The sequence below is a fragment of the Meles meles genome, chromosome 2 (assembly GCF_922984935.1).
Source record: "Meles meles chromosome 2, mMelMel3.1 paternal haplotype, whole genome shotgun sequence".
NCBI classification, from domain to species: Eukaryota; Metazoa; Chordata; class Mammalia; order Carnivora; family Mustelidae; genus Meles; species Meles meles.
This window is the reverse complement of record NC_060067.1, coordinates 131,144,162-131,169,253: the sequence shown is the minus strand read 5'-3', so window position 1 is coordinate 131,169,253 and position 25,092 is coordinate 131,144,162. Positions and strand designations below refer to the sequence as shown.

General features: G+C 35.9%; 1 protein-coding gene across 13 annotated transcripts in view; it reads right to left on the bottom strand.

Annotated features, from left to right (window-relative positions):
* RAPGEF2 (Rap guanine nucleotide exchange factor 2) overlaps positions 1 to 25,092 on the bottom strand; it is a 237,481-nt gene that overhangs the window by 9,652 nt on the left and 202,737 nt on the right. For 11 of the 13 annotated variants that reach the window (XM_045991002.1, XM_045991024.1, XM_045991057.1 and 8 more), the window contains 14 exons: positions 17,547 to 17,699; positions 17,109 to 17,273; positions 14,103 to 14,210; positions 13,811 to 14,014; positions 13,603 to 13,711; positions 12,858 to 13,104; positions 8,865 to 9,022; positions 8,086 to 8,326; positions 5,489 to 5,872; positions 4,393 to 4,604; positions 4,176 to 4,299; positions 3,565 to 3,588; positions 2,262 to 2,485; positions 646 to 852 (listed from right to left, as the gene is read on the bottom strand). In XM_045991002.1, the coding sequence (XP_045846958.1) occupies positions 646 to 852; positions 2,262 to 2,485; positions 3,565 to 3,588; positions 4,176 to 4,299; positions 4,393 to 4,604; positions 5,489 to 5,872; positions 8,086 to 8,326; positions 8,865 to 9,022; positions 12,858 to 13,104; positions 13,603 to 13,711; positions 13,811 to 14,014; positions 14,103 to 14,210; positions 17,109 to 17,273; positions 17,547 to 17,699 (2,560 nt within the window). The remainder of the gene's footprint in view (positions 1 to 645; positions 853 to 2,261; positions 2,486 to 3,564; positions 3,589 to 4,175; positions 4,300 to 4,392; positions 4,605 to 5,488; positions 5,873 to 8,085; positions 8,327 to 8,864; positions 9,023 to 12,857; positions 13,105 to 13,602; positions 13,712 to 13,810; positions 14,015 to 14,102; positions 14,211 to 17,108; positions 17,274 to 17,546; positions 17,700 to 25,092) is intronic. The other 2 variants (XM_045991017.1, XM_045991067.1) reach the window with 1 other exon arrangement.

Below are 25,092 nucleotides of genomic sequence, written 5' to 3'. Positions count from 1 at the left end.
CGTGCTCACCTCATAAGGATAGGTTGTCATTGGGCAGGAACTCCATCAGTGACCAAGTACCTAAGTTTTTTCTTAAATTTCGTCCCTTTTATTGTTTCTTTTCACATATATGTATGAAAAAGAACCCATACACTTTATGAAATAAAATTCTGTTGTACCATTTACATAAAGGGACTAAACTTATATTTTAATGGGAAAGATGAAGCATGATTTGGCCCCTTAACGTTCAGGAATTAACTGTATTTCCCTCTCAAGTTATAAGAATCAGTGATTCAACAAAAAAGACTTCATGTCCAGACAAATCCTTTCACTTAAAAATATTCTGCCTAAATTCTAGCAATTCATTGATAAGGCCAAACTAGTTTAAATAATGTATATGGACAAAGCAACGTTTGTTCTCATCAGAAATTAATAAAAGCAAAATTTTCCCACCCCCTCCCATGACAAAAGAGCATGATTAAATGAAAAACTCTTTAACTTACTGGTCCCTTCCACCAGCAAAAGTAGTTTCACTTGGTGAACACTAATGTTTTATTAAGAGGTAACACTCAGAGATACGGAGTTATTCAAGGTAAGGGTTTTTTCCTAATCTGGAAAACATGACACTGAATAGCCTCAAAAGAAGGTATAGTGTTAATCACCTACCAAAAGGTGGGAGATCCTTTACGGGTACTTTCTTTCGTGAGGGATAAAGGGACACAGCAGGAACCTGCAGTCCTTGGTTGATTTTATGCTGGGGCTGTGGCTGCTGGGGCTGTGCTTGGACTTGTGCTTTCTGCTGCGACCCTGCCCTTGGAGCCACTGGGGAGGTCTCAGATTTGACAGGCTTTTTGTCACCAGGATTCTTAGGCACTGTTCATTGTTTGGTTTGAAAACAGAACAACAAATTTCAGAGGTTAGGAACCATACACAAGTTAAGAACTGCATGAGTATCTTCTACAGTTTACAACACTGAAATGTATCTCTTATCTTTTTTCCTATTGCCTATATAAGAGACAGAAATGGGGGTGGGAGAGAACTCAGCTACAGAAAATCATAAAGGCCTGACAGGACAAAGATACTTACTTTACGAAACTAGCTCTCAAATGATGATTATACTACTAAATACTACCACATTAAGATAAAAATAGAAAAGTATGGGAAGTCCAATATGTCTTGTGTATGTATAGAAAAAGCATGAATAAATGATAAAAGCAACAACAGGAAAATTGTTAGGAATTACTTTTCAAAATGGAGTCCAAAATTCCTTAATAAATGGTATTAACTGTAAGCTTGTTACTATCAAATTCTCTCCTTTGGGAAGAATGATCTATAATAGCTAGTAGCAACTAATACTGCTGGAATATTATGCTGAGTATATACTTCCATGGCATATAGAAGGCAAACCAATTTAGCAGGGCAATGAAATTCTGTATGTATAATATATTAATAGTTGAAACAACTCAGTGACATATACTCCCTCCATTTTACACATAAAGAAGCTAAGGATTAGGCAGATCGAGTAATTTGCCCAAGGTGACACTGCTATTTTGCAGAACAGAATTTGAACTCAAACCAATCTGACTCCAGAGAACAAACTCTTCACCCCGACACACCGTGTTTTCATAGCGTCCTGGGAAAATCTAATAACCTGAATCCTCTCCAGTCAGCTAACATTTAAAGTCTTTATAAAAGGTGTCTTCAGACCTGCCCATAAAAGACCTAAACGTGTCCTAAGTAAAAATGCCTCTATCTCACAAAAATGCAGATGCAAGTAAATGGAAAGCTGTCCCCACTTCCAGCCTGGCCAGATTTTTAAAGGCTGTGGAGCTGCACCTTAGGCTAAGCTGTGGCCCATGGCGCAGCAGAGTTACTGCTGGATATGGCAGGTGAACTCAGTGCTGGCTGCTGTCAAGGCTGAGGGTCTAAAAGGCAGCCCACACGCCTCAGGACAGGCCCCCTGACAAGGTAGGCCCCTCCCCCCTCTCAGGCTGCCCTTCAGTCTGGAAGCATCTTTGTGAGAAAAAGGAATGCAACCAAAACAGCAGGCACTGTAAGTCAGTCTCTGATGTCACCCTCCCGACACTAACCTGGTCAAGACACAAGGTCCAGCCCAAGACAGTAGGGCATGGTATCAATAGCAGCATTCAAGGGAAAGGCTGGTGTGTTCCCGGGATGCTAATTACCCCTCTGCGCTGAGGCCCTATTTGTCACGACCCAGCCCACTGCACAGGAATCTGCACTCCAGTCAGATTCTGCAGCCACATAAGGGAAAAACTCACATGTGTTGGTTGCTGGCTCACACTGCAGTGATAACGTCTGAAGACTCTCCTCATCCATTTCTAGCTCCAAATTGGACAGGTACTGCTTTACTTTTCGAGCCATTTGGGCATCTTCATAGAGCTTTTTGGCATTGAGGAAGGAACTACGACGTACCCGCTTTTTATGACCACCTGTCTGAGCAACGTCTAGCACTGTTGCATTTGTACTACCCTGGCTGAGAGACCTGGAAGATGAAAAGGCAGGTATGCAGCTCACTCTAGCACGGGATTATGGCCGCTAATTGAAACATGCCAAGACTTATGTAAGTATTTTACGTTCAAAAGATCACATGCCTCATTCGGGTAAGTAAACTGTTACAGAGAAATATAGGCTAATATAGATTAAAATGTTCTTTAAGTCAAAAAAATCATACACACACATACAAACATATAATTGTTTGGCAATGGTTCTAGTCCAACTAGGAAATTCTGCTTTTCTCATCTATACAGCATTCAAGGAAGTTCTTTCACAGAAGCCAGCAAATAATAATGATTATATATAAAAGCTATATATAAAAAAGCTATATATAAAAGCTCATGCAATACATAGTTAAAATCGTTGAGATTTACAGATTTACATTACATTTACTGCTCTTAAAGAGAAGGTCTTACATAAATTTAAATAAAGTTAGCCACACTGCTCACTATTGTTTCCTTATTCCTTGAGTTAAATGTAATGAGTTTTTAAAGTAACATGGGTCAGTCAATTTGTTAATAAAATGATCATGCAAATGTAAATATATATATATATATATAGAAACTAGTACATGAATTGTTAAGATTATGTTTAAAAAGTATTGGTTTACAGAATGAAAACAGTAGTTAGTTGAGCTATAAAAAATTTAGTTTTAACACGTAGGGGCACTTTTTATATTATACATATTTAATTAAATAACTGTGCAATAGTATTTAAATTGCACAGTTTTTCCTTTTAACATTCTTCCTCCCCTAACCCCGCATTAGGCTTTCTCCATTTCAAAGCACACAAATTATAGTAAAATAAAATCTTTTTGAAAGTTCCAAAGTATGCCTGGCCTACAGTTCCCCCAAACCATCATCAATTCTTTCATGGCTGTCATGGATTATGACCTCAAAAGCAAAAGCCCCAACAGATTAAACTTGAAATCAGTTTGCCAGCTGAAATTCTGCTAGAGCAAGAGGGTTAAGAAAAAATGCAAAGCACCAGAAAATACAGCAGGTAAGAAAACAATGCAATGAGCAGAATAAGAATTGTGTGTGGGTTTGCAAGGTCTCCACCACTTACCCCAAACTCCTCCATTTCTTCTTCCTGTAAGTGAGAGCCATGGAGGTTGAAGCATGGGTGTAGAAAGAGAGACAGAAAGATCACAAGCTCAGAAAGAAAGGACTAGACTTCTGGGTAAGCAGTACTAGAAGCTCACAAACATTAAACTGCATAATCACCTCACAGATGCAACTGTACTGGCAATATTCCTCTGGCTCAAAAGACAGATATATTTAAAATTTTTGTTCTAAAAACTCCTTTCCTTCACTGGATTAACCATTTTTGACTCTACTGACAACTAAATCCATTACATAGATATTGAGACAATAGTGTTTGGGTTCTTTACATATTTTTGTTCATGCTACCAATTATGAGTTTTAGCTCCACAAATTGGGAGTTCTCCTTGTGTCAAATGAAAAATTTTTGCGGACAAGCTGTTTTTACTGAGAAGTGTACCTGATGCAGAATAAGACATTTATTTCAAATTGGAGCTCCAGGGGGATTCTGGGCACGACCTAATACAATTTCTACCATGCTACAAATACAAATACATGAAAATTTCTCCTTTATCAGGAAGCACTAAACCCAAACTTTTCTAATCCCACATGTGCTGCTTAACTTTACACACTCACCGAGTCCTGAACATGAGGGCAGGGTCCATGTTAACGGAAGCCATACGGCCAACATGACGAATTTCTTTTGCAATCATCCTTAGCTTCTCAAAATTGACTAGCCCATCGACTTTTGAGTCATTTCCTATAATTGGCAAAGAAGAAAATGGGGAATCACGTTGGATTCATTTATTCTGTGTTTCCACAAGTGAAGACAGAAAATCTACATTATATTAACCTTCGTGAAGGAACGTGAGATCCTTCTTGATAACTGGGAACAGGGGGATTATGGGAGGCTGTAGGTTTTGACTGTTGAGGACATTGCGATATTTTGCCATGTTTCTGGAGGGATCAAACAGGTCCTGGAGATCTTGAAACAGCTTTTCATATTTATTGGGAAGTTTTTCCCAGGTGGTTCGTAGTCTTGCCACTGGTGCCAAGTTTAGGCCACTGAAAGGAAAAAAAAGTGACATAAAATCAAATTACCCATTAATAAAAGAAAAATAGCATACAATTTATTAATATATAACACCTCTGTGTTTATACTGTATATACATAGCAATTTACAGGACTCATAAGAAACTATTAATAATTCTGGGTAATGAGAATTGAAGACAGAAGCAGGGTCAAGGCCAAGGATTATTACTCTTCTTCCCTTTATACCTTTCTAGTCTGTTTTTTATGAACAAACAACCAGAATGTGAAGTATCATGAAGGTAGCATTTTGTTTGCAGCTTTGTCTCCATACATAGAGAAGCACTTGGCACATAGTGGGTGGGTATTTAATAAAACAGACTAGCCAACTATCCTGTAGTAATAAAATGAAAGTCATAATAGTAATGAGAGTATGACCAAACTCCTAGTGAGAGAAGATGACTAATAATCATCATGAATATCAATATTGCTAATTGTTTCAGTTTATATTTTCTTTCGGCCTCAATCTAAGCATTTAAAAGGGAAGAAAAGGAACATTTGGGCATCTGCTTTGTGCTGATAGAACTCCATATACATAATACCATTTAATCTACTCAATCACTCTCTGGGGCATTGTTATTTTACAGAGAAATAAACTGATGTTTGGAGAAATTCAAATAATTTGCCCATTTTTTTTTTTAGTTTGTAGAACTAAAAAAAAGTAGCAAATATCGCTTTCCTGGGCTCTACATGTAGCTTACAGGAGATTTTATGAATGATCCGATTCAGAGAAAAAGAATCATTCAATATGATTCAATTAAAAACTGCTATACTTACACAAATTATATGGTGTTCCTGGACTGATATATATTTTTGATCTACAAACTGAATTGAGTCTTAGGACCAGTATGCTTTCTTACCTGATGATTGCAAACATTGAGTTAAAATTCTTGCATTCCCTGCAGTGTAGTGCTATCTTGATGAAATGCTTAATGATCTTCATCCTCTTCAGCTGGTTTGTCTCTCTCAGAATTTCAGATGCTACCCAAAATGTTTCTTGGTTAATTACTTCTTCAAATTTCTTCAGGTTGGCACAGCTGGTTTTGGATTTGAGTTTAAATAAATCATCTATATATTCAGTAGGTTCAATGTTACGGAAAAGTTCAAAATTGCGCATGGAGAGCTGTGTGGCAACTTCAACAGTACTTAGCTGCAGGAGGGAAATCTGACTCTCCCTCAACAGCTCCTGAGCATCTTCATCTGAACAAAGAGTTTCTGTCTCCATGTTGTTTTTCAAGTAATACCTATGAAAAACACAGAATTCAGAGCCTAAGCAGTACTCTTAGGACATTACTTGAAAGAGTAATGCTCCTTTGCAGACAACATTAACAAAAACGCTCAGTTGAAGGATGGGAGAATTCTTCTCTATAAGGACAGAGAATGCAGCTGCTGCCCCAGTCACCAGCTGACAGAATCACCTATCCAAAAGCCACTGATGGGGGCACCTGGGTGGCTCAGTGGGTTAAGTCTCTGCCTTCAGCTCAGGTCATGATCTCAGGGTCCTGGGATCGAGCCCCACATCAGGCTCTCTGCTCAGCGGGGAGCCTGCTTCCTCCTCTCTCTTTGCCTGCCTCTCTGCTTAGTCGTGATCTCTGTCAAATAAATAAATCTTTAAAAACAAACAAACAAAACAAAACAACAAAAGCCACTGATGGAAGCTAATGAGTCCCATGTCATTTCACTTGTACAATTTGTAATGTATTTTTCTCTTGCCTTTCCCTGCTTTCTAGATTACTTTTTCTGTTTTTGCTAAAAGTTACAGAAAACACCTAAATTTGAAATTTGTTTAAATAAGAAAACGGGCTCTAAAGGAAGGCGTGGGAGAGATCAGACACAGGTCATCTCCCTATTTTCCCAGAGAGGATCTGTGACTCTTGATGGATCCAAACTGGATTAGTCCAAGTTTACCTATTTATTCAAATACCAAAGAAACCTATAAGCTATTCCCCCTCTGTTTAATACTATGAGTACAACAATCCTAAAACAGATTTTTAACTTTTAAATATCTGATTTTCATAAAAACCCTACAAGTGAGGCAGGTATTATTCTTACCAGATGAGGAAAGAGAGGCTCCCAAATATTAATGAGTCATTAATATCGATGACAGATGAGACTCATTAATACCCCTTTCTCTCTGTAAACAACTTGTTGAAAACAGAATCCAGATGTTTGCCCTGTGTTTTTTTTTGGTGGGGGGCGGGGAGGAAGAAGGGTGGGGTTTGTAGACAGATGCTTTTCCTAGGCCAAATCCCATAAAGATGGAAACAGAATAAGCACAGTGGGAGTCCTGCCAAACTAGCCTGTTACATATTTCACCAAAGCAACCAGGACAGGAAACACATACCTTGAGGCCTTTACATTCACAGATTTAACGTTCCCAGTTTTCATTACTCATGAAGCCCATGACCCATATTCGTCTATAATTTTCTTGAATGTGAATCACGAATCTGCACCTCAGTGGAGACTTGTAGAACTCCATCATGGTTACAGATACCTCAGTGTACATTCCAACAACACTAACTGTTAGTGTCAGGATGGAAATAAAGGAGGAGTGAAGGAGAGTGTGAAAGTTACAGTTGATAACAAGAAAAATGAAGTTCTGAATGAATTAAATCAAGTTTAGATATAGATTATGGAAAAGTCAAGTACAATAAAACACTCCATCTGGCAAGAGAGGAAAAAAAATGTGATTTATGGAACTACTTACTATTCCATCAGTGCAGAATCTGGTCATTGAATGAGAGCCAAAACTTAACCACTTTTTCAACTTCCACTAATTTGTGGTTTGAGGATACAAATTATATGTATCAAGGGAAGTAACATTCACGAGACTCACAAAATCAGGTACAATGTTTTCTCGCAAGTAATATGTGAGATAAACAGGTAGCAGGAGACCAAGCTCTGAAGCAACTACAAGTTTAGTTCTAGAGTGAGGTATTTTTCCTAGTGTAATGCACAACCACAGGCAAGCATTGGCAACAACGTAGTCCTAGGCAGCGTCATCTAAACAAATGAAGCTCCTAGGAAAGTTAGGCAGGCAGGAGCAACTGACACTAGAATGTTCTTCAAGAATATGTTTGTGAATGTATACATCCAAGAAGAGCACATCAGGGTTAACTCTGTGACTTTACGTGAGGCATACTCCACTGTTCTGCTGGCCTGGCGTCCTGAAGGGCGAATCTAAGAGGTGACTGCTGGTGTCACAAGAACATTCAGGTCACACCGCCCTGCTTTGGAAAAGGTTCTAAAGAGATCCTTGTGAGGGTCAACAATCTATGGGGTATTTTACTTTGATACAGCAATTCTTGGAGGACTGGGAAATAAATACTTCTTTCTAGTTTACAGGGGTACTTAATTCATTTTAAAAACGCTTTGAAAAACCCTTTGTTCGTCTTTTAGATGTCCATGTGGGCCAGAAGAGGGGTTAAAGAAATCCAACAGAAGAGATGATGTGTACCTTCCACTCAGTTGTATTCTATCAGCAAGTTTGGAAAGCTGATCTGGAAGTCGTCTTTGTTTTATTACACCCTCAGGTGTGACGGAGACCTCGCACAGCGAATATTGATCTGGAGTGGCAGTCACAGCAAACTCCCTGATGGCCTGAATGACGACTTCCTTCGCTGTGGTGTCCTTACTGATCATGATGTATCGGCTTTGCTGGTCAGCCTTAAAAACCCTTAACACTTGATCTGGCAAGTCTGGGGGAAAGAAAGGCCGTATATAAGTAGAACAGATTTTAGTGTATGGTAATACAGTTAAGTGAAGTAATCTGAAAAACCTGAGAAAAGATAACACTGAATTTTCATCTCTCCCTTCCAATCCTTCTTCAAAGACTTGAGCAGTCAACATACTAGATTCAAGATTGTCAGGTTAATAGCAAAAAAGAAAAATTTAAATCTGAAATTCTTCTTTATTATACTGAAAATCCCATTAAGCTAGCCTAAAATATTCCTTTTCCTCTATTTTAGTATGACCTAGTAATAATCTGCATGGTATGTGTTATCTTCATTTTATGAATAAGACAACAAATTCAGAGATTGGTTTGCCATGGCCATATCAAATTAGTCTGAAGAATAAAAAAAAGAACTGATTCCAGTTGTTTGAAATTTAAGGTTCATTCTGACTTTCAGCATTTGACATAATCCATGCCAAACCAAGAGCATAGAGCATTACCATTTTGTTAGAAGCAAACAAATTACTACAAAGAAAACAAAAGCGGCATGGCAGGGGGCTCACCTGGAGTTGTACTGAAGTCTAAAATGCGGTGATGTGACTGCAACAAGTCGGGATTGCTGGATGACAAGGTTCCGCTGACAGGCAGTGCAGTGGGGATGTGCTTCGTCTGCCTTAACCCCACGATGCTGTCGTCCTGAGACTGACCTATCCCAATATCACTGAACAAAGAGGAAAAATCAGAAAATCAATGATCTACAAGTGAAAAGGCTATAACACTCATCAATACGTAATAGAAGCAAACCATAAATAAACCGTATTTCCCAAGACTTGCAGTTCATTTAAAAGTACCATTAATAAATCTGGTTGAAAACAGCAAAAGCAGCTATGGCTTAAGTGTATCTAACTCAACTTATCATGCTGTTCTTTAAGCATGTGTTACTCCGAAATCTGTCTTTTTCACTAGACAATGCATAACAAATACTAGTAGTTTTTATCAATATATTCAAGAGAAAATAATCTCTATTTACTCCTGGAAATAGACAAGAAGAAGCACATAGAAATGAGTGCATTCAGTCTCATTCAATTGATGATTTATGCATCAGAATGATAAATTATTTTATAATCTAATTTTTAAAAACTGAAAAAACAGAGTTAAATGAACAGAGGGGAAAAAAAAAATCCAAACTGTTCTAATTTCATTCTCCAATGTTTCAGAGAAATAAGAGATCTCTATGGAGTCAGATGTAAAGAAACCCTGACACAGACACTATTTCTTAATTATACAAAGCATAAAAAAGCAAAGATGCACGGTGATATTTCTTAGCATCAAAGAGGAAATGGAAATCCAATGACTTCTAATTCCCTACTCAAAATTTCTAGTTAAGACATTTACGTTCTCCAGAGAAATACTGCTTATTACTGATAGCTACAAAACTAGTTCCATTTGTAAAAAGTCTGTTACTGTGTGGACAATTCTTAAAAAGTGATTTAGTAACATGTAAAAGTAATCTAGAATTGAAGGGTCAGCTGTTTTCAGAACAAAACATTAAAATAATAAGCATTGGACACACACAAAATAACTAGATCATAAGCAACTAATTTTTAGAAATACCTTAAAATGAGGAGAAAGAAAACTGTACTAAGGTTGGGTGTCCAACGTAACATAAATGTTATATTTACTATCAGTTAGGTTTTTAGACACTAGAGCTTGATCATAGTACCAACTATCTTAATGGCTGTGATTAAAAAAAAATCTAGCTGCATTCTTTATTTTGAGAAGGGAAAGAATAGAAATTCTGAAGTTAAATAAGCAAGGATAATTTTTTTTCTTTTCAAGTCAACATAAAAATTAAAGATTTTAGAATAAATTCTTCCAAATTCATAGGTAAGTACAATGACAAAATTCAATTTCAATTTAAACACATATAGGCATGCATATAAAGACAAGAAATATTAATGCTCTGTGAAACATTAAAACCTTCACATTATTAGTAAAGTTTTGTTTTTCATCCATATAAACCACCTTTTCTGCCAAAAAATCTCAGATAGAATCCATGACATGAGACAACTACTGTGGGCTCAGGCCAAAGATATAGCCAACTGGACCACTACTACTGTAAACACCTAAAAATACCAGAGCTACCTTCTTAAGAAATGTTTCTCAGCAACACTTTAACACCAAAAATGAAGATCTAACTCTTGCCTCTCTCTCTCTTATCCACAGACATGAGGCTACTCTTGGATTGAAACTACTTTATATTTAAGACTTAATTTAGAAATGTCCCTCTCTGAGCATATCCTCTAATTGTTCCATCTCTCCAACTTTCTCACTGTTATCGAAGCTGTTTTTTGGCCTTTGTTGATTCTATAGTTTGTTGATTTAGTTCCTCTTTTCTCAGGATTCATCAGTCTTTGTCTACTTACCTTACAACCAGATCTGAATCCTAAAATCCTCTTGCCTCACCCTTTTCTTCCGCCTTTTTCTTCCCCCACTCCACCATGCCTATCCTTGCCAATTCACATCATCCAGCATCTTAGCTGCTGTAATACTGACAGTGTTTGGTGGGGGAAGGAACCACAGTATATCTAGAAGATTTGTCTAATTGATTAGTGACTTTGTTTAAAAAAAAAAAAATCTTTGTGAACACATGCTGATTTCTAGAAGAGCAAAGTTTAAGTAGTAACTAGTATTAAACAAGTCTATCACACCATATAACAGATCCTACACTTTATTGAGCCATCTTTTAAGTATTTTTTTAAATTTCAGTTCCTTTACATATATGAATTATTTCAAATAATTTTCACAATAAAATACTTAAAAGAGGCATACATGTTCTTAAATACAAATTAAGATGTTTCCTCAGTGTTTCAAAATCAACACATCTTATTATTTTCTTTTCCTTCTCCAGCTTTTGAATATCTTTTTTAAATACACGTAGAACAAAATTATACATAGTATTTTCATACTGTGTTCTTTGCCAACATCCTGTACTGTGGATGGCTTATATCCCAGTTCTTACGTGTCATGTTTCTATTAATACTTGCCAGGGTCATGTTGACTTTTATTTAACATTTTTAAGGTTCATATTTAACTCATGGTCAAATATGACTAGAGGATGTTTTAGTTATTGTGCTGCTAATAATTCTACTTTTTTTTTTTTGTCCATTTAAAAATAAGTGTGTGTGTTTTTTTATCTAGGATGGTCACTTTAAAAATCAATTTCTATTTTCTGTAATGTTAACAGGCCTAATTCATCATTTATTAGAAACTTACTCAATATAAACATGCTCTCAGGTGTACAAATAAAACCGTTATACTCATTGCTTATCCTTAGGACTCTGCTGTAGAAATCTTTTTAGCTGATATAAATCCACCAATCCTTATAGTTCAGTGGGGACAACACAGGTTTAACACTCCCATCAATACTGTATTTTGGGCCATGTCTCTCTAATCTGTGGATGAAATTTTATCTGAATTGGAATTTAAGAAATGTTTGATATAGTTCTGAATGTCTGTATCTACTGCTTCTCTAGGAAGACCCATTATTTTATCAAAGAAAGAAAAATAACCTACATGCTTTGAACTGATCTCTTATATCACTGTAGTTCGAGGAAAATAAAATAAATGCATTTGGTGCATCCATGTTATTTACTTATTTATAATTTATTAGCACGTGCACAAGTGACGTGCGTGAGGGGAAGGGCAGAGAGAGAGAGAGAGAAACAGACTCCTCGCTGGGCATAGAACCAGATACTGCTAATCCCAGGATCCTGAGGCCACAACCTGAACCAAAAATCAAGAGTTGGAGGCTGAACCAACTAAGCTACCCAGGGGTATTATATCCAGGTTATTTAACATTGAAAACAAAAACCTTGGCTAATGGTACTGAGTTTTATGAAAGATTTCTAGACTCAGAAGGAGCTACAGTGAAGAAAATAAGCAAGCAAACAGGCAAACAAACAAACAAGACTTAAAAAGCGTGACACCTACAACTTTGTCTAGTCTGAGCTCCTGGCATAAATAAGCAGCCAGGGAGAGATTCAAGAATATACCTCACATTCTGGACTGTAGAGCCCACTGAGAGAAAGGAGTTTTGTGCTTGGTTAGTGTTATCTTGGCAACAATTAAATAACTGAAAACAGAGGAAAAAAGAGAATGGCAAGGATGAATAGTAGCAACAAAAGCAGCAGAGATTTGGTTGTCAAAGAGCAGATACCGATGGTAGAGAAGAAATCCAGAAACAAAGAAAAAGTAGGAAAAAAAACCCTCCAAACCATGGGTGAAACAGGAGCAAACACATATTCTTAATTTTTTTATATTCAAGCAATTTAAAAAAAAAGTTCAAATGAGAAAGTGCTAATGAAGCTTGTTAGACAAGTAAGTGGCAAATATAGGAGATTAAAATCAATGTGGTTATTTAATACTGCTCCTAAGATAGCTCAGCTATAAAAGCTTAGAACATTTTTCAGACTCATGTGTAAACATTAACTATATCACTATCTTTGCATATCATTTTAACACAATAAAATAACAGAAAATTTATAGACACTTACTTATATGGTTTCTGTGGTAAGATACTGATCCGAGTCTTGTCAAGTATCTTTTTTAGCTTGTTCCTCCCTCCAACAGTATTGGCTTTACTTTTTTTATTTACTTTTTCAAGTCCTATCACCTGTTCTACATCTACAGCGAGATCTGGAATGGAATAGCGACTGGCCTTTTTGATGTCTCCAATTTTAGGAAGGTGAGGGGCACCATTTCTTTTCTCTTCTGACAATCTTGTTAGAAGTTCTTTAAATACTAAAATGAGAAGAAACACCCCAAAAAATGCCCATTATAAGAAATGTAAACAATTCAAAGGAAATTGTAGAATTTGGAAATAGGTAAGAAAAGACACTTCAGCTCTTAAAACTACAATCCTATTGAAAAATACTGCTCCAATGAATGAATGACACCAAGAATCTGCTTTGTTAGGTTGCTCTACCACTTCCATTCAGAGTAAGTTAAAATACAGTGGTATTCATAGGTATTTAACATAATGGATGTTTAAAACATTTATCAATAAAAATAATTTTATCAATAAAAATAAAATAATTTAACATAATGGATGTTTAAAACATTTATCAATAAAAACCTCAAGTTATATTGAGGTTTAGAATGAATTATATGCATATATATGTGCATTTTACTATATTTTTATTCTTATATTTGAAGTATTACTTATAAAAATGTCTTTTTTAAGACCTAAATGTGATAAAGACCAAAAGAAGAAAAGTGAAAATATGCAAAACTACTTACCAAATAAATTGGTTTTCACAGTGATCGATAAGTGTGTGTTATTTCGAAGAATTTCCATGGCTTTTGACAGCTGAATATTTTCAAAGTTTTGACCATTTACTTCTAATATCTAAAAATAAAATTATGAAATTTATTTCAGTATCCCAATTAATTGAAGGAAAAAAGACACCAATATTCACCCTTAAGTTTGGATTTAGAAATACCATACCTGATCCCCTCGTTTCAAGCCTGCTTCAGTTGCTTTGCTACCTGAATCTACACTGTCAACAAAGATTCCAAATCCCTTCTCTGAGCCGCCAAGTAAGATAAAAGGCAAAGGAGCTTCTCGGGATGGTTTTGTTAATGTCATCAATCTTCTTTTTGCTTTAGCTGCACATGCAATATTTAGCAGCCTTAGATGTCCACCCATTTTCTATAAAAGTTCAGAAAGAGTGGTTTCAAAAATAGGCTGAATTCAATGAACTTAAAATTGATGACTTTTTAAAAATCACAAATATTACCTCTCTCTCCAGGTTATTTTCAAATTCTTCTAGAAATCGAGTCATTGCAGGATCTCCTTCAAAGTCATTGAAGTGATTATTCACCCACAATAATACTACCCGTGTAACCTGAAAAATCAATTGTTTTCAATAGGTTTTCTTCTTTTCAGTGCTAAAAATGTTCAATTAAAGTCATTTCAAAAAATATATCTAACAAACAATTTACTTAACAATGGATAAACTAACAATAAAACTCCTCACAGCAAGGATTTTACTCATAAGAAAATGATCTTCTGAAAATATACAGATTATGAATACAGACTTTTTGTTATTTTGCCAAGAAGGGTTTTGAATCTGTGAAGGGTTGTACTTGTATCTTGTTTACTCTCAAAACATATTTGAAATTGGTCATAATAAAAATAAAGCTACAATAAAACCAAAATAAATTAATACAAAAGAAGACAGAAACTATAAAATAAAATAACAGCAGAGGGCAGAATAGATAAAAGGAATGAATAGTATTAGGCCTAGAAAGATCTATAAGGGAACAAACTGCAAAAGGAAGGAGTTAGCTGGGAGTTATTGGGAATTACATCTTACTTGCTGACATTAAATTTAGGAGACTTTTGGGCACCTGGGTGGCTCAGTGGGTTAAAGCCTCTGCCTTCGGCTCAGGTCATGATCCAGGGTCCTGGGATTGAGCCCCACATTGGGGTCTCTGTTCAGCAGGGAGCCTGTTTCCCCCACCCCCTCTGCTTGCCTCTCTGCCTACTTGTGATCTCTGTCAAATAAATAAATAAAATCTTTAAAAAAAAAAGATCTAGGAGACTTTTAATACCTATAATTCTTCAGGAAAAATATGTAGCCTTTCTTACACTTTCACACTTGTTTTCGCAGAGCCCTATACCTCCTTTATACAAATGCACAGTTATAGAATATTTGTGTTGTACCCAGCGAGAAATATGTGACATTCATTAGACTCTAAGTTCCACGTGGACAGCTTTATCTGTTACGTTCTGAAGACATCCTTAAGACTCACTACAAAGCCTGGAATAGAGTGAATTCTCAACAAAAGTTTACTAAATGGGGATGCCTAGGTCAGTGCTGGGCATGGAGCCTGCTTAAGATTCTCTCTCTCCCTCTCCTCCTCCTCTGCTCCCCACTGGTGCATTCTCCCTTAACAGAAAAAAAAAAAAAAAAAAAAAGTACAACTGTGACTTTTTAAAAAGATTTTATTTATTTATTTGACAGATATAGAGAAAGCACAAGTAGACACAGCAGCAAGCAGAGGGAGAAGGAGAAGCAGGCTCTCCGCTGAGCAGGGAGCCTGATGTGGTGCTTGATCCCAGGACCCTGGGATAATGACCTGGGCTGAAGGCAGCTGTTTAACCGACAGAGCCACCCAGGCACCCCTAATTGCGACTTTAAATATAAGAGTATTTGTTTTATTTATGAGTTTAATTTTCTAAATTTTAAATAACATAAAAGACAATTTCCATAGACTTGTTTTCAAACAACTTAACTTTTTAATTACAGTGAGAAAATAAGCATGGTATTCTTCCAGCAGTAGAGAAACAAAAGTAATGGTATATAGTTAATTTTTTAAAAAAGATTTTATTTATTTAAGAGAGGGAGGGAGAGCATGGACGGGGGAGGGAACAGAGGTAGAGAGAGAAGCAGACTCCCTGCTGAGCAGGCAGTCCAACACAGGGCTTGACCGAGAATCCTAGGCAGATACTTCACTGAGACAAAGGCAGACACTTCACTGACTGAGCCACCCAGGTGCCCACAGTTTTTTTTAAAGACATTATTTTTAAGGAATCTCTACACACAACATGGGGCTCGAGCTTACAAGCCTAAGAGTCGCATGCTCTTCTGACTAAGCCAAACAGGCACCCTGGTATATAGTTAATTTTTAACTATAGTTAAAATACTATTTATAGTTAATATACACTTAGGAGTCAAGTTTTTATATTTATATTAATTTTTGGTCATTTACTATCACTGTTGTCCATTTTTCAAGTTTAGGAAACCCAGAAGATTACCTCTCTTGAAACTATATCTAACATATAACCTTTTTATAAAATTAAAATTTTGCAGCTAAGAAGCCAACTTAAAAGTCTTACTAGCCTATTAGAGGTTAGAAAATGGAGATTCATAAATCATAAGTTGAATACTACCAAATACCACCACCAATAAACAACTTTTAAGATGTAGTATGTGTTAAGAGGTATTAAGTGAATTGAGTCAAGGACTACAAAAAGAACTTTATTTTTGTTATTCCTATTCACAATAACCCCAAAGGCTGCTAATTATTCATTTTAAAGTAAGTAAGTGATTCTCATGAGGGTCAGATGACATATAAAGTACACGGCAGAGTTAACACTCAAACTAAGTTTTGACAACTGGAGTGTTTGGCTCAGTTCTTGTAAGCTTAGGACTCCCGGAATATGAAACGAAAAGCTTCGCTGTCCTAATGCTTTCTCTAAGGCCACAGAACTAGTCAGTGGCAGAACCAGCAGGAGAACTTGGGGGCTTTTCACTGTTGGTCTCCTGTTCTGGATCTTCCCACCTGTCTTCCCCAGTCTGTCTCATGTAAGTTAGACTCACATGGAAAGGAAACACTGAGTACAGGCAATGATTAACTCTCACACCTTGTAAGAGTATGTAGTTTATAATCTAATCTGGCCTTGACAGAGCTCTCAGGAGCTGCTACAGGAGTCTGTTCAGAATTGTATTCCTGGGGCCTACTGACCAGCAATGCTTACACTAAAATGCTGCTTGGGTGCCAATTTAAAAACTGTAACTTTCACCCAGCATACACTGACCATTTGCCCAAGTAAAGGATGCAGATTCCAATGGAACTCAGGAGTTTGGGGGTTGCATCATTTTTGGGGGTTAAAAAGTACATTCTCTTATTCCATTAAAATAATTTGAACATTACTGGTGTGACAAATATTAAAGTATCCTTAAGTTTATATCTGAATATTTCATATTTAGAAGCCAAACTAGAATATATTTTCTAACCTTATCCCTGAGGCTCGGGTCATTAAACCACTCCAATAACTTTTTGCCCACTTCCATCGGGCTAGAAAGAAAAGTCCTATAGGTCAACAGGAAGTCCTCTATGAATGTTGGGTCCACCACTGAATGCTCTTCCACCAAATGCATTGTTAATCTCTCTGAGGTGCCCTGTAACAAATAAAAGATTTAATCACTATCCTGCATAAATAACATATATGGTACCTTAATTCCAAATTTTCAACATAAGATGAACTGGGTAGTAATATATATCACAATTTATAAAACTGCTGTTCATCAGGCAGTATAAAGATTTTTCTTAACAACTGATAACTTTTCAGAGAAATTATACACAAAATGTGGCACGTGGAATGTTGAGTGGTCATAACTAACTGACACTACCAAAAAAATCCTTCCCACAAGATGGAGGCATGTCAGTCTTACCTTGATGACGATGTGCCCCTTTCTTGTTCCAGTTCTATCGAGTTCTCGGTGTTCTTTAACCATAACAATTTCTCCTTCCTCCTCAACTTTTTGCATGTTCTTTTCTACTTGGTTGAGGATACGGCAGTAATCTTGCTGGGCTATACAGACAAACTGGAATAAAATGTAAGTCACATGTTACTGATGAAGTGCTTGCAAGAGACCTAGCAGTACTAATAATTCAGTGTTTTAATTATTTAACACTGACATTTTTCCATGTCTTTTCCATACCCTCTAAATGAATGCAGTAATGAACCTTAATCAGACTTCTCTACTTTTTAATGTATTTCTTCCTTGGTCAAATCAAGTTTTATTTTTAGCATATTTATATGTACTTTATATTAAAAATCCTAACAATTTTAAAAATCAGAAGATAAAATTAGAAGAGTTCTTTTTCATATGCCTCTTCTTTGATGGCGGAATCTTAGGAGGGAAAATTTAAAAACATAATTGCCATTTAGTGGGTTTTAGAAGTTAGAAAAGATTTTAAAAGCAACAATTTTAAAATAAAGATGGTTTTAATAAAATATCAAAATTCAAAGACACCCTGGAATAGATATTATAAATTTGCTAATTATATTGATAAGAAATCAGTTTAGAAAGTTTATTCAACAACTGTAGCCCTGAAACAAATATATTATATGTTAATTAAAAAAATAAATTAAAGGGGCGCCTGCAAGGAAACAAAAGCAAAAATGAACTTTTGGGACTTCATCAAGATCAAAAGCTTCTGCACAGCAAAGGAAACAATCAACAAAACAAAGAGGCAACCCACAGAATGGGAGAAGATATTTGCAAATGACAGTACACACAAAGGGCTGATATCCAGGATCTATAAAGAACTTCTCAAACTCAACACACACAAAACAGATAATCATATCAAAAAATGGGCAGAAGATATGAACAGACACTTCTCCAATGAAGACATACAAATGGCTATCAGACACATGAAAAAATGTTCATCATCACTAGCCATCAGGGAGATTCAAATTAAAACCACATTGAGATACCACCTGACACCAGTTAGAATGGCCAAAATTAGCAAGACAGGAAACAACGTGTGTTGGAGAGGATGTGGAGAAAGGGGAACCCTCTTACACTGTTGGTGGGAATGCAAGTTAGTGCAGCCACTTTGGAGAACAGTGTGGAGATTCCTGAAGAAATTAAGAATAGAGCTTCCCTATGACCCTGCAATTGCACTGCTGGGTATTTACCCCAAAGATACAGATGTAGTGAAAAGAAGGACCATTTGTACCCCAATGTTTATTGCAGCAATGGCTATGGTCGCCAAACTGTGGAAAGAACCAAGATGCCCTTCAACGGATGAATGGATAAGGAAGATGTGGTCCATATACACAATGGAGTATTATGCCTCCATCAGAAAGGACGAATACCCAACTTTTGTAGCAACATGGACGGGACTGGAAGAAATTATGCTGAGCGAAATAAGTCAAGCAGAGAGAGTCAAGTATCATATGGTCTCACTTATTTGTGGAGCATAACAAATAACATGGAGGACATGGGGAGATGGAGAGGAGAGGGAGTTGAGGGAAACTGGAAGGGGAGATGAACCATGAGAGACTATGGACTCTGAAAAACAACCAGAGGGTTATGAAGGGGCGGCAGGGGGGTGGGGGGGGTGGGAGGTTGAGGAACCAGGTGGTGGGTAATAGGGAGGGCACGTACTGCATGGAGCACTGGGTGTGATGCCAAAACAATGAACACTGTTATGCTGTAAATAAACAAATAAAAAAAAAAAATTAAAGGGGCGCCTGGGTGGCTCAGTGGGTTAAAGCCTCTGCCTTCGGCTCAGGTCATGATCTCAGGGTTCTGGGATCGAGCCCCGCATTGAGCCCCGCATCGGGCTCTCTGCTCAGCAGGGAGCCTGCTTCCCTTCCTCTCTCTCTGCCTACTTGTGAGCTCTGTCAAATTAATAAATAAAATATTTACATAAATAAATAAATTAATTAAAAAGTTTATTCAAAAAAGTCCACAAAACAAGCCACCTACTTGTTAAACTTGTCATTATTCTTTGTAACCAGTATTAAGAGTGATCCTTATTCTTAAAAAGAAGTTAAAAATAATATGCGCATCAAGCCATTACTCGTCCATCACCCCAAATATAAAAAATCTCAGGGCTTAGGGCAAACCATTAAATTACATTTCTTAGTAATTTTAAAAAGAAAGTGAAGAATGAATTATACAAATCATTTACTGCATAAAATAACCGGAAACCAGTGAGGAGGAGATAAGAGTTAGATTCTAAAGTAAGAAAGAATCATTGTCTTCTCTGAATTTTGAAGAATTTATTCTCATTTTGCAAATGAAAAAAGCAAGGACATTTCTTTTTCTCCTTTAATGTGAAAAGATTTTTAAAAAAGAGGGAGATGGTTAAATTACAGCATATATAAGATAAAATATGACACAGCCATCCAAAATCATATTTTCACAGAATATTTACAGTTTTGGCTTAATGTTCATAATAGCATATTAATTTTTTTAAAAGATGCAAGACCAATTGTTGTAATAACTATAATGAAGACAACATGATCATCATCATTTTGTGGTAGCCTTACAGGAACTTTCTCAATTTATCCTCCTTATCATCCCATAATGAAGGTAATACTATTATCCTCTTTGTACAGATGAAGAAACATCTGTACCAACAGCCTGCTGATTTGCCCAGGGTCTCATAGTTACACACGTGCTAATAAAAAAAAAAAAAACATACACACACACACACACACACACACACACACACACACATGCACATCAAAATCTTGGAGTGAAATATAACCAAGTGTTTAATCACTATTGTTTCTGCACAGTGCAAATTATAAGTGACTTTCATTTTATTTAAAATACTTTTCTATATTTTCCATACTTTCTGTATAATCAGTAAAATTTTTTAAAAGAAATAGCAGTGGTTCATACTTGAGAAACAGCATATTACAATTTTTAAAAAAGATTTTATTTATTTGACAGAGAGAGAGAGAGAGAGAGAGATCACAAGTAGGGAGAGAGGCAGGCAGAGAGAGAGGGGGAAGCAGGATCCCTGCTGAGAAAGAGGGCCCTCCCCAGAGAGCCCAATGTGGGGCTTGATCCCAGGACCACGACCTGAGCCAATGGCTCAGTGGCTTAACCCACTGAGCCACCCGGGCGCCCCAGCATATTATAATATTAAGTTCCTTCCAGAGCTAGCTGATAGAATCCCATTAATTTTTCAATTAAGAATTTGGAATCAAAAAGTTAAAATTAAAAAGACAGGCTTTTCTTATAATTACATATAGTTTAATTTTTTAAAAAACCTTAAAAACAAAACACATTTCTGTAACATTGACCACAGGTGTATGTATGTTTTAAAATATGTGGTCCTTAGTTCCTTGTCTCAAAAATAGTTAATTTTTTCTTTTTATAGGGCACCAAAATTGCTTGCTCTCTATGCCTCCAAATAATGTCAGGTGACCTTTTCTTATACTCAGTTTCAGAGAAAATAATTACATATTGTATTTTCTCATTTATCTCCTAAAAAAAGAAATACATCTATGAGTTAAAAGGAGTAAGTAAACAGAGAAAAGAAAATGCTTTTAGAAGAGAAACATACTAAAATTAACATTGACTAAGTTAAACTGATTTAAGGAAATTAGAATAAGCTTGTTTTGAAATGCTTAATGCCTAAAGAGACATTTTTGGTATTTCTTCTGTACCAAACTGAAGAGTACCATCCAAAAAGAAAATAAACCCAAATGAATTTCTAATATGGCCACATATACTTAAAAAGAAATACATTTTAGATGAAAACATTTATCTACATTTTGATTAGCAGTTTTAGTTTTGCTTTAAGAAGTTTGCAGATCTAATAAATTCATGTGTAAAACACAATTTTAATTGGTATGATGAAGCCAAATGAAAAATTATAAATTATGTATATAATTTTTTTGGTAAGGTTTTATACTTTCAGATAGCTGTTAACACATGATAACACCTTGGCATTCTGATATAAAATAAAAATTCAAACAAGATTTTGCTTATACAAGGCCAAAGGCAATTCATATTGCAGGATTGGTTTTGTGGCATAAGACATCCCAACTGGTATGTAGAAGAAAAATTACAGGTGATGAAGGGATGAAGTAAAATTAAGCTTCAACCCTAATATAGTATTGTCAACTTTTGAGGTATCCATGCAACTTTCTCTAAAACTACTTAAATTCCAAGTGTCAGTTTCCATGGTCTCTGAACAAGGTGTGTTTAACAGGTTTACCTTAACAGGTTAGATCTATTTAAACTGGGGCACTTTGCTGTCTGTAAGGAAAGTTCATACTTAATTGTTCACACAGGTATCCAAGTGTTCATTGAAGGGTGTAGGGCAGGGTTAAGCAATGCCTGATGTGTCACTGGCAGGCCTAAGACAGGCAGTGGAGAAGGAAAAAGGGAGAAGGAAAAGGAGAGTAGGAGAGTAAAAGAGGAGGAAAGGAAGAGAGGGATAGGAGGTGAGAAGAAGAACAGAAAAAGGCACTTACGCGAAACGGAAAACCATCACCAATCACTAAGTACCTATATGTGTCTATATGTTGCCCTGCTTTTATCCTTCAAACCGGACAGGGGAAGACGTATAGACAATGGAAGGAAAGAACTGAAAGAAGAGCACACAAAGGAGGGATCCAGAGCAAAATACAACTTTGAGCATGTCATGGGATCTAAATAAGCAGAAATAAATGTTAAATTTAGTCCACTCATTGTAAGCCACTTAGGCTTATTATGAACTCAACTTAATTATCACTTTACCCAATATTTATTTTCGGAACCCACTGCAATGTAAGAAAATTAAGACCAGTCCTAGGCGAAGTTGCTTCTTGGTAAAGAGAACACCATTTTTGTTTCATTCAATAACTGTTAATTCCTATAGTGTGCTCAGGAGAATGATATAAACTTATGGAGGCCATCTTATGGCTGAATGAAAATATGATTCTCATTCTTTCCTCTACCTCCTCTAACAAGAGGATGATCTGACATGTTACTTTCTGAGAGATATATGATATTTTAGCAGAAATACACTAAACTTCTAGACCAAAACAAGTATTTACATTAAATGGTCTAACTTTTACTCTCCCTCCTTGTTTTACTGCTGAGGGAGTGAATGTCAGATGAGTCAGTGGAGGTATAAGCCTGATTCTTGAAACCCCTGATTTAACATGTTCCTTTTACAGTGGCTTAGAGTGGAGTGGAGTGGAGGAAAGAGACTTTCTCAGGCAGATACCTCACCTTTGACCTACTTTGTATATCTGGCAACCTTGTATCAGGAGCTATAGGAGTCTAGGTATTTTAATCAGAATTTTTTGGGGTCTACCTTGCTAACACTGGGTTTCCTACTAATTCCTCATCCAGTACATAGATTAGACTATATTCCTTGACATCTACTTCCCCTTCCTTTTCCAGAACTCCCAGATAAATATTTAACGTTACCTTGTATATTTGATATTTCTGAAGCACTCTGTAATATTCAGATTACATTTCAGATAACATTTTTATCAATTATTCTAATATATTTCTATGCCTCTAATATTTCAGTTCCATGTTACAAATTTCTAGCAAAAGTGGATGGCCAATTAAGATATATTAATGTAATCAATGAATTCTCAGAAATAAAGTTACTTTTTAACTTGCCCTTTATGGGCAGAAACTCTGACTAAAATGCTTTAGTAATGCCAACATGTCCCAGAGAGGAACTGATAAGAGATAACAGAATGGGGAAACCTTTAACAAATTCCTAGTTTTTTTCGACTAAGTATGGCTTTATTATTTTGGGGAGTATAGTTCCAGAGCTGAAAAATCATATATGATTGCTTTTACAAACACATTTCCAGGCCAAATAAAGATTTCAAGATTTACCTACCATTTTGTTTTCTTCTATTATGTTAAATAATTGAGAGTTGACTATATTTAGAATGTTCTTCTGGCCTTACTATTCAAAACAATGAACACAGCCATTTATTTTTTTCTCTACAGTGCTTACTGAAGGAATTATTTGGCAATATTATTTTGATTCTCTAGGTAAGATCATTTTATTTATAGCCCATGGTCATTTTCTCTTTTGGTAAGTAAAATGCTTAAAATGAAAATTTAAATGGGTACTATTTTACATTTATCAGACACAATAAAAATTCAGTGATGTTCTTTTAGAAAAAAGTAACTCAGATGTATTTCAGACTACAGACTAATAAATACAATGAGCACTTAACTTTAATTAGTCTAAGTCAAATCTCTGGGTTTATTTATATTAAAATATTTTATCTTACAAAGACTTCTTTTTTCAGGAGAAAACACATAAATAATAAAAACTTGGTAACACAAGTATCTTAAATTTATTTCTTACTAATACAGAGGTTACCAGTTATAATCAATTTAATTATAATCTAAATCTAAAATCGAAATTTCACATTTGGTCTCCATATTTTCTCTAGTCTTTTATTAAATGCTTTTAAATAATGAATATTAACATAATATCAACACTAACATTTTTCTTTTGCTATCAAGTATTTTCTTTTATTGTTTTTTTAAGATTTTATTTATTTGACAGACAGAGATCATAAGTAGGCAGAGAAGCAGGCAGAGAGAGAAGGGGAAGCAGACTCCCGGTGAGCAGAGAGCCTGATGCGGGGCTCAATTCCAGGACCCTGGGGTCATGATCTGAGCCGAAGGCAGAGGCTTTAACCCATTGAGCCACCCAGGGCCCCCAAGTACTTTCTTTTAATTAGCAATTACTTTTTTACTAGCAAGTTCTACTGATTCATACTATGATTAATTTACATGACTTCTAAATCAATTCCTTATCTTGTAGGTATTTAAATAAAAACACTGGGATGCCTGGGTGGCTCAGTTGGTTAAGTATCTGTCTTCCGCTCAGGTCATGATCCCAGGGTCCTAGAATTGAGCCCCACATCTGGCTCCTTGCTCAGTTGGGAGCCTGCTTCTTCCTCTACCTGCTGCTCCCCCTGCTTGTGCTCTCTCTCTGACAAATAAATAAGATCTTAAAAAAAACAAGATTCTGAAAATAAATAAAAAAATGCATAACTGTATCACATCTTTATTAATCTAATTCTTTTCATAACAGATGTTTTACTGCTATATTTTTTCATGAACAGATTATAAAAATATTAATGAAATTATAAAAATACGATGTTTATAGAACACTTTTAATAGAAAATATTTATAGAACACCTAGTTATGCAGGATCCAAACAACTTTTTTTTTTTTTTAAGTAAGCTCTGTGTCTAGTGTAGGGCTTAAACTCTTGATCTGAGGTCAAGAGTCACATGCTCTATGGACTAAGCCAGCCAGGTGCCCCGAGTCCAAACAACTTTAAGGAAGATTAATATTTAATTTCCTGGGGCATGATAAAACTAAAAGTAATAGTTTTAAGATATTATTTAAGATATTATTTATATCTTATTTAAGATATTATTTATAACTCTAAAAAATGACCTATTTATATAGGCAGAAAAATCTT